The sequence below is a fragment of the Barbus barbus genome, assembly GCF_936440315.1.
Source record: "Barbus barbus genome assembly, chromosome: 29".
Taxonomy (NCBI): domain Eukaryota; kingdom Metazoa; phylum Chordata; class Actinopteri; order Cypriniformes; family Cyprinidae; genus Barbus; species Barbus barbus.
Window position 1 is genome coordinate 25,438,554 of NC_136757.1, and position 12,079 is coordinate 25,450,632.

The window sequence follows — 12,079 nt, forward strand, 5'->3', positions numbered from 1 at the left end:
GAGTGAACAGAGTTATTCCTGCAACAGATTATGTTCAACAAGTGAAACAAATACCTGATATTTACTTATTTCCATGGATTCAAGAAGAAAAAAACACAATCAGTAGCCAAGGATCTTGTTTTACCATAGAATATCAGTGTAGTTGACCATCTGATGTTGGTACAGCGCTCTCAGAGGAAAACATCTTGAAGAAAGTCATCAGGATTCATCTGTGGTTCAGGTACCTGATTCAATAAAATACAAACAACCAAAAAAAAACATTTGTGAGCATAGACTCATGCATGCTTTGTACTATCATACACAAAAAAATACATTTACTATCTGAGAAACTAATTATTATTGTTTAGCACGTTATTAAAATCTATTTTTGAACAGAGTAGGCTAAATAATAAACATGTTGTAAACATACTTAGACTCGTAGCATTCATCATTACAATGTACTCTCATATTACTTTTATTGTTTTATATAGAGCATGAAAACAACAGTTTGGGGAAAAAAACAACTATGATTGTGTAGTCATATAGCCTAGTATGCATGATTTTATAGAAGCTGTTATGATTCTGCAGCCATAGACTCATGTATGCTGTGAACCTCAAAAGGATGTACTTTGTACTATAAAAAATTATGTTTTATATCGGAGAAACTATTATTGTTTAGCACGCTATTATAATCTATTTTTGAACAGAGTAGGCTATTAATAATAAACATGTTGTAAACATACTTAGACTCGTAGCATTCATCATGTTACAGTGTACGCTCATATTACTTTTATTGTTTTATATAGAGCATTAAAACATCATCTTGCCATAAGAAATTTAAATACAATGAATTGCCCATCATATTCAAACACTGTAGTCTGGCATTACAGTTTGGGAGAAAAACAACTATGATTTTGTAGTCATACAGCCTAGTATGTATGGTTTTATAGTAGCTGTTATGATTCTGCAGCCATAGACTCACGTACGCTGTGAACTACAAAAGGGTGTACTTTGTACCATTAAAAAAGGATATTTTATATCTGAGAAACTAATTGTTATTGTTTAGCACGCTATTAAATCTATTTGTGAACATTAAATATTCTTCTAAACATTCTTAGATGTGTAGCATTCATCATGTTGTCGGTTGGGAAAACCCAACTAAACGCGTTCAAGTTTGTCACAATAACACGCTAACTAATGCAAAAAAGAAGCATTACTTACTCAGATCGATTTTCTGTATGAAGTCTTGCACTTATTCTGAGGTAAATCCAGCCTTTACTCAGCGCGTCTCCTTCCAGAAACGAGCAGCAACAGAGTCTCGTGACTGTTTGTTGTTGGGAGTCTCCAAGCGCGCGCGGGTCACGTGGTTATTTACATGTGAACACGAGGGGGCGGGATCTCATTAGAAATAATGAGTTAGACTGGACAGACTGAACATGGTGTCGGTTTCATACTGATTACTTTATCACAGAACATTTGTTTTCGATAACACTTACTTCATTTGAAAGCAGACACTTCAGGCTTTCTATAGAGATAACTCTCATGTTTCTGTGTTGAGTATTCGCTGAGTTACACTTCATTTTAGTGACGCGTTACTATAAATATATCGCGGAGACGGAGAAGACAGAGAGCGCATCCTGTTGGTTTTCTTTTTTTTCCCAAAACCACAAAGTTTTGTTGTAATCGTGAGTGTACTCAAAAAAAAGTACACACTTAACAGTTTCGATTGATGTATAACACTTATTTGTGTGACCAAAATCAACAGAGTACTTTTAGTGTCTTTTGCACTTATCTTAAAAAAACCGAGTTCGTATCGCCGGCGATACAGCGGGCCCCAGAGGGTTAATTTCAGTTTGACTATAGTGCACAAACTCCAGATTTGCCTGCGCTGAAAGTCTAGCCCAGACTCCCAGTGATGGTAAAACACTCACTTCATCAGAGTGTCACCATTTGGCCGTGCTGTGTTTTTCAGCCCACGCTCAAATTAAAGCTGAGTGAATTGATGGGCCTTAAACCCCCTGACACAGCATATTGCATATTTCAGGCCAGACTTGCAGATCAGTTTGCAGTATTTACAACGCATTTCAGCTGCAGTGGAATGGAACTAGAGCTCCATCAGCTCTAGTTTGCATCTTTACCTTCTAGCGCGCTAAAAAACACACCCACGCCGAACCCCCGTCGGCAGTAATATTCGATTTAACAAGTTCAAACGCACCCATACTGCAAAGAAAATGCATTAACTTGTTTTAAATGACCCATGATAATCCGTACGCTTTCAATTGTTCTGCCAGAGATGGTGGTGCAAGAAAGCGGCTGGTGTTATTTTGCCAGTGCCAGTGTCTGGGATGTTTCAAACGGGAGCGCAGATCTTTTTTTCCTCCCGAGAGCGAAACAAGATTATACTGAGCAATGCAGCTCCAGGTGTGGTGTGCTCGGACTGTCGAGTGCTCTCTGAAGGCGATCTGAACCGTGCCTCCGGAGGGAAGGACGTGATTAGGATGGCGTATTGCGTGGGCTTTCCGTACGGGACCAATACCAGATGAGAGACAGCGTGAGATGGAAAAAATCGCCCTGCCGGAAGTGTCCGCAAACCTTCTCGCAGCATGCACTTCATTTCTCGTGGCGCGATTGGCCTTTCGTTGGGTATGCGTGTTCGAGTCCACAGGTGCCGCCTGCTTATGTTTCTCGGCAGGACGTGAGTGTTTAATTGGGAATGTCATTAGGGCCACCGTCTAAAATACTTTTTCAGGGTCGGGTTAATGACTAATTGAGAAGTGGTGTGAACGTGTCGGGTGTTCAATGGCCCTCGAGGATTAATTGTGTGTGTTGAAGTGAAAGAGCGGATTTGTGACACATTGACCGCTCAGATTTCCACAGCGGCGTCTTCATTCACGCCAAGAGAGTCTCTACGAGAGTTTAAGTCTGACCCGGGGCTCGTTCAACATGTTCCCAAGGACAATGAAGTGATTTATAGGCAAAGTATTCGAAGAATTGAGGGAATTAATGACTTGAGCCAGAGGTTCAGTTGAGGACTGAGTGTTTAGGTTGCTGCTGAAGATACCAAACAAGTTCTAGTTCCAACTTCTTGTATTTCTGGGTGTAGATTTGGTTCGGTTGCTGGATTTTTATTTGTTTTTTTTGTGTCCCGTTTCCATTGACAGCAAATGCCAAATATGGCCCTGTTTTGTTCGTTTCCATGAAGAAAATCTGGTTCTGCACTGGAAAGATGGTGGTTTTGAACCAGAAAGTGCTATTTTCAGATGCTGACAGGAAAGTCAATCTGGTTAAAGTGACACAAAACAAAACTAGATCATTTGGAAAAAAGCATGAAAATGCATGGATAATGGATTATATATGTTTATTTATTATATATTTAAAATGTATATAATTTATAAATATATATTATTAAATATATGAAATATTATTTTACATCAAAGCCAGTTTGTGATTGCATAAAAACACTGAATTAAATGAATGTAACTATGTAAAATATGCTTTCAAAACTTGGAATAGGACTATTAAACAACCAGTTTTGGGGTGGATTTTGTGGTAAAATAGTCAGTTACATTGTGGTTTACCTCTAAAGTCAGTGAAAACTTGGGTTGAGTTCACAAATGACTTGTTTTATGTGCTCAGAACAGACCTCTCATGTAACTCTCTTATGTTTTTCTCCTCTGCAGGTGTTCGTCGTGTGTTAGCAGCCCTTTCCCCTGCAACTGGTGTAAATATCGCCACATCTGCACTAATAACGTTGCTGAGTGCTCTTTCCAGGAAGGTCGAGTGAGCAGCGCAGAGGTAAGAAACCAAACCAGACCAGCTAACCAAACAATCCTCTGGTAAATGACACGCATTAACTGATGGGCATTTTGAGTTATTTTGTAGTCTTAAGTATTCAAACTCATTATAAAAATCAAGTCATTTGCTTAATCAAATGTGAAGATAATGCTAAAAATGTGTTTGCAAAAATATTTTTAGAATGTGGTGAAAACTACAAGCCGAAAAGTAGTTTTACAGTATAACACTGAAAATATATATTTTTATATGCATTTGTATATGTAAAAACAATGCTTTTATTTATTGCAGTAGGAAAATAAAATAGAAAAAATTAAAATAAAATAGAAAATAGGTCAAATAAATAAATGTACCCTAGATACTGCTTATATGTACTATAATAATTAATATATATTTATTTAAATATATATCCTAGATGAACAACAGAGTACTTAACTCATACTGTAAATATAACAGCCTGTGCTTTTTTTATTGGGAAGAATTAAATGTAAAAAAAAAGCTATTTTTACATTTTGATGTTTTGATGAAACATTTTATGGAAACATTTTGTTTTTAAATCTCTTTCATATTTTTAACTATTAATTTAAAAATTATAATAAAAAAAAAAAATAGAAATGTAAAAAAAAAAAGTTTCACACAGCTTTTCACATTCTCCTCCCACCATAAATTTGAAAATCGATTTGTAAGTAATCTGAGTTGTCTTTTTGTTGATCAACTAGTTGGTGCTAAACGAGAGCTTGACTGCCCGTCCCCAGTATAAACTGTTCCAGTCTCAAGGGTTTGATCTGCAGCGGTGCCACGCGGCATAATCAGATTCAGATGTATTATGAGTTCATTTGTGATTCAGTGTGGCTTAGATGACTCGCTGTTTCACTTTCTCAAATGAAAGATAGATTCAGATGTTCAGAACGGCTCGTCTGTTCTCAGTTTCCTGCGCTGTGATTTGCCCTAGAGGGTTGGCATTCTTTTAAACAAGGTATGCAAGCTTTTGTGCCCTGCTCCCTGGAGGAACAGGAAGTGAGTACAACAGAACCACTTGTGTCCTCCTCAACTTCGCATACAAATTTAAAGCAATAGTTCTTCCAAAAATGAAAATTGTGTTCTTTACTCACTCTCATGATGTTGTTCCAAACCCATATGCTGGTAGTTTTTATGTGTCACAAGAATAAATAGAAACATACGGGTTTGAAACGACCATAAGGGTGAGTAAATAATGACAGATTTTCCTTTTTGGATCAGCTATTCCTTTGACATCCAGCAAGCCCCTCAGGCCGTGGCAAACCCAACCTGGTCAGCGGCTCTGTGTTTCTCTCACAAGTGTCCATCTGTATGTGTCAATCACACAATCGCTTCTTTCACTCATTGTCTGTGAAACACTGGGAACTTTCTCACTCGCTTCATTGTTCGTCTCGTTTGACACTTGCTGGAAATTTGGAGCCAAGGCATTTTCCCTAGACGTGTGTTTACACTGGACGATAAGAGGAAGAATTGTTGCAAATGTCATTTGGACTGAAAATAGAATTTTCACAAGCTGTTATTAAGGGAGGACATTTCGTTCTTCATTTTGTTTGCGTTCATTAATGCTGTGCTATTAGTTTTTGAAGCTTTTGGAATTGTTTTATTTTATTTATACATTTTTGATGAAATAGAAAAATGATCTGCTGGACACTGGACATACTATAAGCCATGTACACACAGCAGCTGGAACTGTTTTTATTCCTCTTCTGAATCCTGTGCATGCAGTGACACCACATTAACTGGGTTTCCATCCACATATTTATTTAGCAGATTTTGAGGTGTCACAGTATGAGAATTAGGGCTGGGTATCGAGTTCGATACTTCTTAGGCACAACATAGAATTTAATAACAATAAAACATTGTGAAAGAAAATAAAACATCCACTTATGAAAGTGGATAAAATGTTAAATTTCTTGAAGTCTTTAACAACCTAGAATAAATGAATAGAAATGATGATTCTGTCTGAGTTATGCGTTTTAAAACGAACACGTACTAGTGTAAACTGAAAACTATTTGAGCTTTATTAAAATTATTTGTACTGATTTATTGTGTTGGCTATATTTTGTTTCTTTGTGCAGTGGCTCAGGAGATGAGTCTTTGAGTCTGTATACATGTCAACAAGCTGAAAAAAATAAAACCAAAGTTTTTTGAGATAATGTAATCTTGTTAAAACTGTTTTCATAAAATTGGTATCGAAAAAGTATCGTTCAGGAACCGGTATCGAACTCAAGGTATCCGTATCGGTATCGGTATCGATATCGAACATTTTTTAACGATACCCAGCCCTAATGAGAATACATTTTTCCAAAATGCAAATAACAATTTTTCTGTTTATGTATAGAAATATTATTGAAATTATGTTAATTTTATTATGTAAATTATATTTATTTGTATTGTGTTTATTGTAATAAATCTATTTAATAGTGATCCACATTTATTATGTTATTGTGTTTATTGTATCACTTTATTTATTGGTCAAACATATTCACCAATAAACTGTTTTTGCACTTTGGTAATAAAACATTTGCATAAATTATAATAGAATTGTATTAGTTTATTTTATTCGTTTGAATTATTTTTTATTATTTTATCAATTTATTTCTTGGTGAAAACTTTTTTTTTTGCAAAAATCTGTAAGAAAACATACTTTTGGATGAACTTTGTTTTTAAATTTCAAATTTAATTAATTTATATTATTATAATTGAATTGGTGAAACACATTCAATAATAAATTGTTTTTGTAATATTCCAATTTTTCGTATAAATGAAATTCTTAACTTGGATGGAAAGCATCGCTAGTGACCACTAAAAATGGTGTCTTGCTGTTGGTACTAACTGTTGCCATCTATTTTCTTTTTATTTTATTTTCATTTTTTTGACACTAAAATGTAGCTTTGGTTATCGCTATAGTCGCAGTCATGGTTTTACTCCTGAACGTATAAGCAACCATTCAGATCACGCTAGTAACCAAAAGGTGTCTTGTGCCAAACGAAACTCAATTTCTGCACATTTGTTAGAATCTAGTGCATTTATTATAGTCATTTTTTGCAGATTTCCATTCTGCAAAGCCGATTTGAGTCAATCACAGCTTCATCCTGTTGATTTTGTAATTCTCGGTTTGGCGCTGCTGCGCTGTGATGGATGTACGAGTGTTTTCAGGGTGTCTACAGTATAATTCCTTCCAGAATTTCAGGTGCTAATGAGTATCGAGCCAAATAACTTGGCCAACTTTTTTTGTTGGTGCCTTTTGTTTGTGGTTACTGATGTTTGAAATAGGCCCAAGTGTTTAATGTCTGGGTTGGTGTCGTGTTTCCAGCCAAGATTCTGTTGCGGTGAGGGAAAATAATAGTCTAAGCACAGATTTGGCCCAATCTGTGAATAGATTTACATCTTGTATTCCCGCCTCCTCCTTTTTCTTCTCTCCTTTTCTCCATTTCTTTCTCTCTTTTTGCTTTTCATTTCTCTTTGGAGCACATTATTGCACACTTGACTGAGCTGTAGGCCGCTGCCGTCACAGGTTGAGAAGTTACGGCTGCCTCTTTGTGTTGTCGGAGTTTCAGTGCACCCGATGACCAAGGAGTGAAGGAAAAACAGCATACGTGAGTCTCCAGCTGCTTGGATACCAGACACTGAGTGCAGTCGCTTTATTTATATCTCTCTTGCATTTCTTTGCATCATGATTACAGAGTAAAAGCACAGCGACTGGAACAAAGTGGCCCGGCTAACTAACGATGCAGTGTGAATCTAAGGTCTAGTCTGCGTTTAGACTGGTTTCAGGAACTGTTTGGTTCTCTGTAGACTCAGAACGTCTATGGGAATGATGCCATCTTTGTTGGTTTGTTTATTTAGCAATTTATAGGTATTGTATTCTACACTTTCATAGCATCTTATTTTCTTTTAAACTTACAGGGCTCAACATTAACGATTATCCAGGCCAGGTTTTTGGGCCCAATGAGTATTGGAAGCAACAAGAAATAAGCCTTTCTATGTTATGGCTAGCTGATAAATAACCAGTTTTACAAATCTATAATATCTGACAAAAAAAAAAAAACTACCAGAACTGCATATATATCCATAGTTATTTAGATATCACTTGCCCTGTAAACATTTTTCCACTCCACTGTAATTTTTATTTTGCTGCACATTTTGTGTGTTTGAAAGATTTAATGTTTTCTTCAACAAAACTATAGCACTACAAATAATTTATTAGGTTTTTATAACCGGAAATTGTACATTTATGGATAAATGGGTAACGCGTTACAATAAGGTTTATTAGTTAACTACATTAGTTAACATGAACTAAGAATGAACAATACTTCTACAGCATTTATTAATCTTAGGTAATGTTAATCTCAGCATTTACTAATGCATTATTAAAATCACGAGTTGTGCTTGTTAACATTAGTTAATGCAACGTGAACTAACATGAACAAACAATGAACTTTATTTTTATTAACAAAGTAATAAAATAAATGTATTGTTCATTGTTTGTTAATATTAGTTAATACATCAACTAATGTTAACAAATGACACCTTATTGTAAAGTGTTACCAATAAATGGAATATTGGCACTATTTTGCTTATTGACATCTGAATTTTATTTAGTTATTTATTATTTTTTTAATTTATTCTCAACCAGAATTTATTATTATTATTTGTTCCTTTTAATTTTCTCTATTTTTCAAATGAATTTTTTTTTTAATTTTAATTTAAATTTTTTAGTTTTATAAATGTACTTTTTAAATATTTTACACTTTTTTTCTAATTGTTAATTTTTTTTGTTTGTTTATGTATTTATTTGCAGTAGTAATAGTTGCAGTAGTTTTTAGTCAAAGTCCTAGATTTTAAAATCAGCCGTTTATTGGCCACAACATGAAAATATTTATTGGCTTATCTGTAAAATAAGCTATAATGTGATGAAAGTGTAGAATATGACTCTACAATAAATCGCTTAATCTGTTTGGTCAGATGTGACGAATCAGGTTAAAAGCTTCTAGTAGCGTCTCCAGATGTATTAATATTTCATTTGGCCAGTGCCACTTTTTTATGCCGTCATTGCAGCTGCCTGGCAACTAAGTGTTTTCATATCTGTGATTCTGACATTACAGTTTTTCAATTAGAGAAATTATAAACTATACGCACGGCTCAGAGAAACAAGGTTAATTGGGTCTGTAATCAGGCCGTGTGGATAATGAGGCTTAATGATAGCCAGATGAAAGATTGAAAATGATTTGATATATGATTTGGATGTTATATAAGCACGTCGGGACAGACACCCATACAATTAACACCTGCCTGATTTGAGAGATAGGTGCACATGGAAGGAGCCTAAAGAAAAGAGAGGAAAATCCTCCCATCTTCAGTTGCAGAAGGGGGTGCCACGCGCCGCTCGGCTTTTGGCGCATTTTAATTTTACACTTAACTGAACATCAAAGAGATGCCTTATCAGTGCTTATCAGAGGCAGCCAGCAGCGCTGAGATATGCCCATCTCTCTCGGTTTGTCTGTCTTCCCCTCCAGCACCAGGCCTGACAATCTTCTTATCACTCCTCCCCCCTTGCTCTCGTTCAAGAAAAGAGTTAGTCAGCGAAAAGTGGTGAGTCATCCGTTGTTGATACTGGAGGGGAGAGTGCTGGTGTAGCGGTGACAGCAGTTCAGAGAGCGCGTCCGTGAAGAGAGACGCCAGCGTTTGTCACTCGCATGTTCATCACAAACGCTCACTCCACACACACACACACACAATAGTGCCGTCCCAAAACCTAATCATGAAATGTGTATTCATAATATTTTTATTTATTAATCAGTTTACCTACATATTATGTTTTTAAAAGACGTTTTTTAGATTCTATCTGTCATCTGTCTATCTCTGTCTGTCTTCCCATTGTTCTGTAGTTCTTTCTATCATTCTGTTTGTCTGTCACTCTGTCCATCCATCCATCTATCGTTCTGTCATCTATCATTCCATCTATCCATCCTTCTAACATCTGTCATTCTATCCATCCATTCCTCCATCCTTCTATCATTCTATCCATCCACCCACCCATCGTTCTGTCATCTATCATTCCATCCATCTAACATGTAATTAAATCCATCCTTCTATCATCTATTATTCCATCCATCCATAATCTATCATTCTACCCATCCATTCATCCTTCTATTCATCCATCCATCCCTCTATCATTCTGCCCATCCATCCATCCATCCATCCATCCATCATTCTGTCATCTAAAACTCAATCATCCATCCATCGTTTTTTCATCTATCGTTCCATCCATCCTTCTGTCATTTGATCCATCTGTCATTCCATCCATCCATCATTCTGTCATCTAAAACTCAATCCATCCATCCATCGTTCTTTCATCTATCACTCCATCCATCCATCCATCCATCACTGTCATCTGAAATGCAATCCATTCATCCATCATTCTTTCATCCATCCATCCATCCTTCCATCATCTGTCATTCTATCCATCCATCCATTCTTCCGTCATCTGTCATTCTATCCATCCATTCTTCCGTCATCTGTCGGTCATTCTATCCATCCACTGATCCATTGATCCATCATTCTATCATCTCTCCTATCCATCCATCTATCCATCCATCCATCCATCCATCCATCCATTGTTCTATCACCATCATTCTATTCATTCAATCATCTATTATCTTATCCATCCAATCATCCATCCATCATCTGTTGTTCTGTCTGTCTATCTGATTTTGTTATACAGTCATTCATTTATATATATATGTTCATCATTTATCTGCGTTTTATTAATGTTTACTATTTTGGTGCACCACACGAATAGCATAAAGTATAAGGCCATACAAAATATTGATCCCATTTATTTTTAGCGCTCCACAAATGTTTACTTTTTGCATCCTAAAAGCATCTGCCAACCACGGGTTAGCTGAACCTTGCCAACCAACTAAGCTAAACCTTGACCTCTTGATTTACTTCCCAGTTTGCATACTTTTGCTCTATTCTGTGCTAGTTTGTAGTATAAATACTGTGATTAGTCTGTTCAGTATGTGAAGTTGTCTTAGATTTTGGCTTCAGGGTGTAGTAGCAGGCAGCATAATTATAGTAAGCAGCTCACTAGGTTTTGGAACAGAGCAACTTTTGAATCACACATGAATTCCCATTGTCATTTCAGGATTTTCAGGCCGGATTGAAACGAGAAACAAGCTCACTGTCATTTATCGTAAGAAGAGTTAGCCGAGGGGGAGAAATCCGTGTTGGCGTGGGTTGAGAGCATATGTGGGCTCTTTCAATGATTACCACACTGGCTTATTTTTACATTCACAATACACAGGCGTCCTTTTGCTCTGATCAGTGTGTGTTTGAGCCAGTGATCCAGGCCCTTAAGCAGACGGGAATGCGTGTGTGTGTGTGTGTGTGTGTGTGAGAGAGACAGCAGCTCAGTGGAGTGCATCTTCTCCCAGTGTAAGCTCTGCCCTGGTGCCTTGGCCCAGGCTTTGAGAGGTGCTTCAAAAACACCGACATAAAAATACTCTTCACACTGTAAACAGGAAGAGTGTGACGGGGTCTCTCCAGCTCCCAGCAGCACTCCAGCGCCCTGGGCCTAATCCACTGAAAAGCAGCCGGCTTCTCTCTGTCTCTCTCCACCGCAGTGTTTTCCAAGAGGAGTTTGAGGGTCCTCCAAAGTCATATTGATTAGGAGTCTTTCACTGTGAACTCGAATTATATTAAAAACTCTATTCTGATGGTGATGAGATTTTTGTGGTGCACTAAAAATAGAATAAAAACTCGAATGTAAATTCAAAAGTTTAGGGTAAGAATTTTATTATTATTTTAATTTAAAGAAATGAATACTTTTATTCAGCAAGGATGCATTCAAATGATCAAAATGGACAAAGACTTAAATAGAAAAGAATACGCTGTTCTTTGTTCATCAAAAAATGCAGTCCTTTAAAAAACAAAATCATGTTTTTTCAGCTTTGCATCATAAGAAATTCTATTTTCAAATATATTCAAATAAAAACCGTTATTTTAAATTGTAATATTTCACAAAATTACGGTTTTTACTGTGCTTCATTAACAAATAAATACAGATTTATTGAGCAAAAGAGACATTTAGAAATTTTACCAACCTCAACTTTGGTTATTGTATGTGTTGTTTTACCTCTTTTCCAACATTTCAGTAACTAAACAGACCCTTACAGTTGCCTCGAGGAAGTTACTATAGCAAAAGTACGCTGCTTGATTGCTTACAAAAAAAAAAAGTGGGTTAACTCTGCTAGAGGTGCCACAAAACATTTTCTTTGCATAA

At 36.3% G+C, this 12,079-nt stretch overlaps 1 protein-coding gene across 1 annotated transcript in view; it reads left to right on the top strand.

Moving 5' to 3' along the window:
• Nucleotides 1–12,079, top strand: part of LOC306848996 (plexin A3-like) — a 172,712-nt gene that overhangs the window by 103,041 nt on the left and 57,592 nt on the right. The window contains exon 9 of the mRNA XM_079383806.1: nucleotides 3,660–3,774. Coding sequence (XP_079239932.1) covers nucleotides 3,660–3,774 — 115 coding nt within the window. The remainder of the gene's footprint in view (nucleotides 1–3,659; nucleotides 3,775–12,079) is intronic.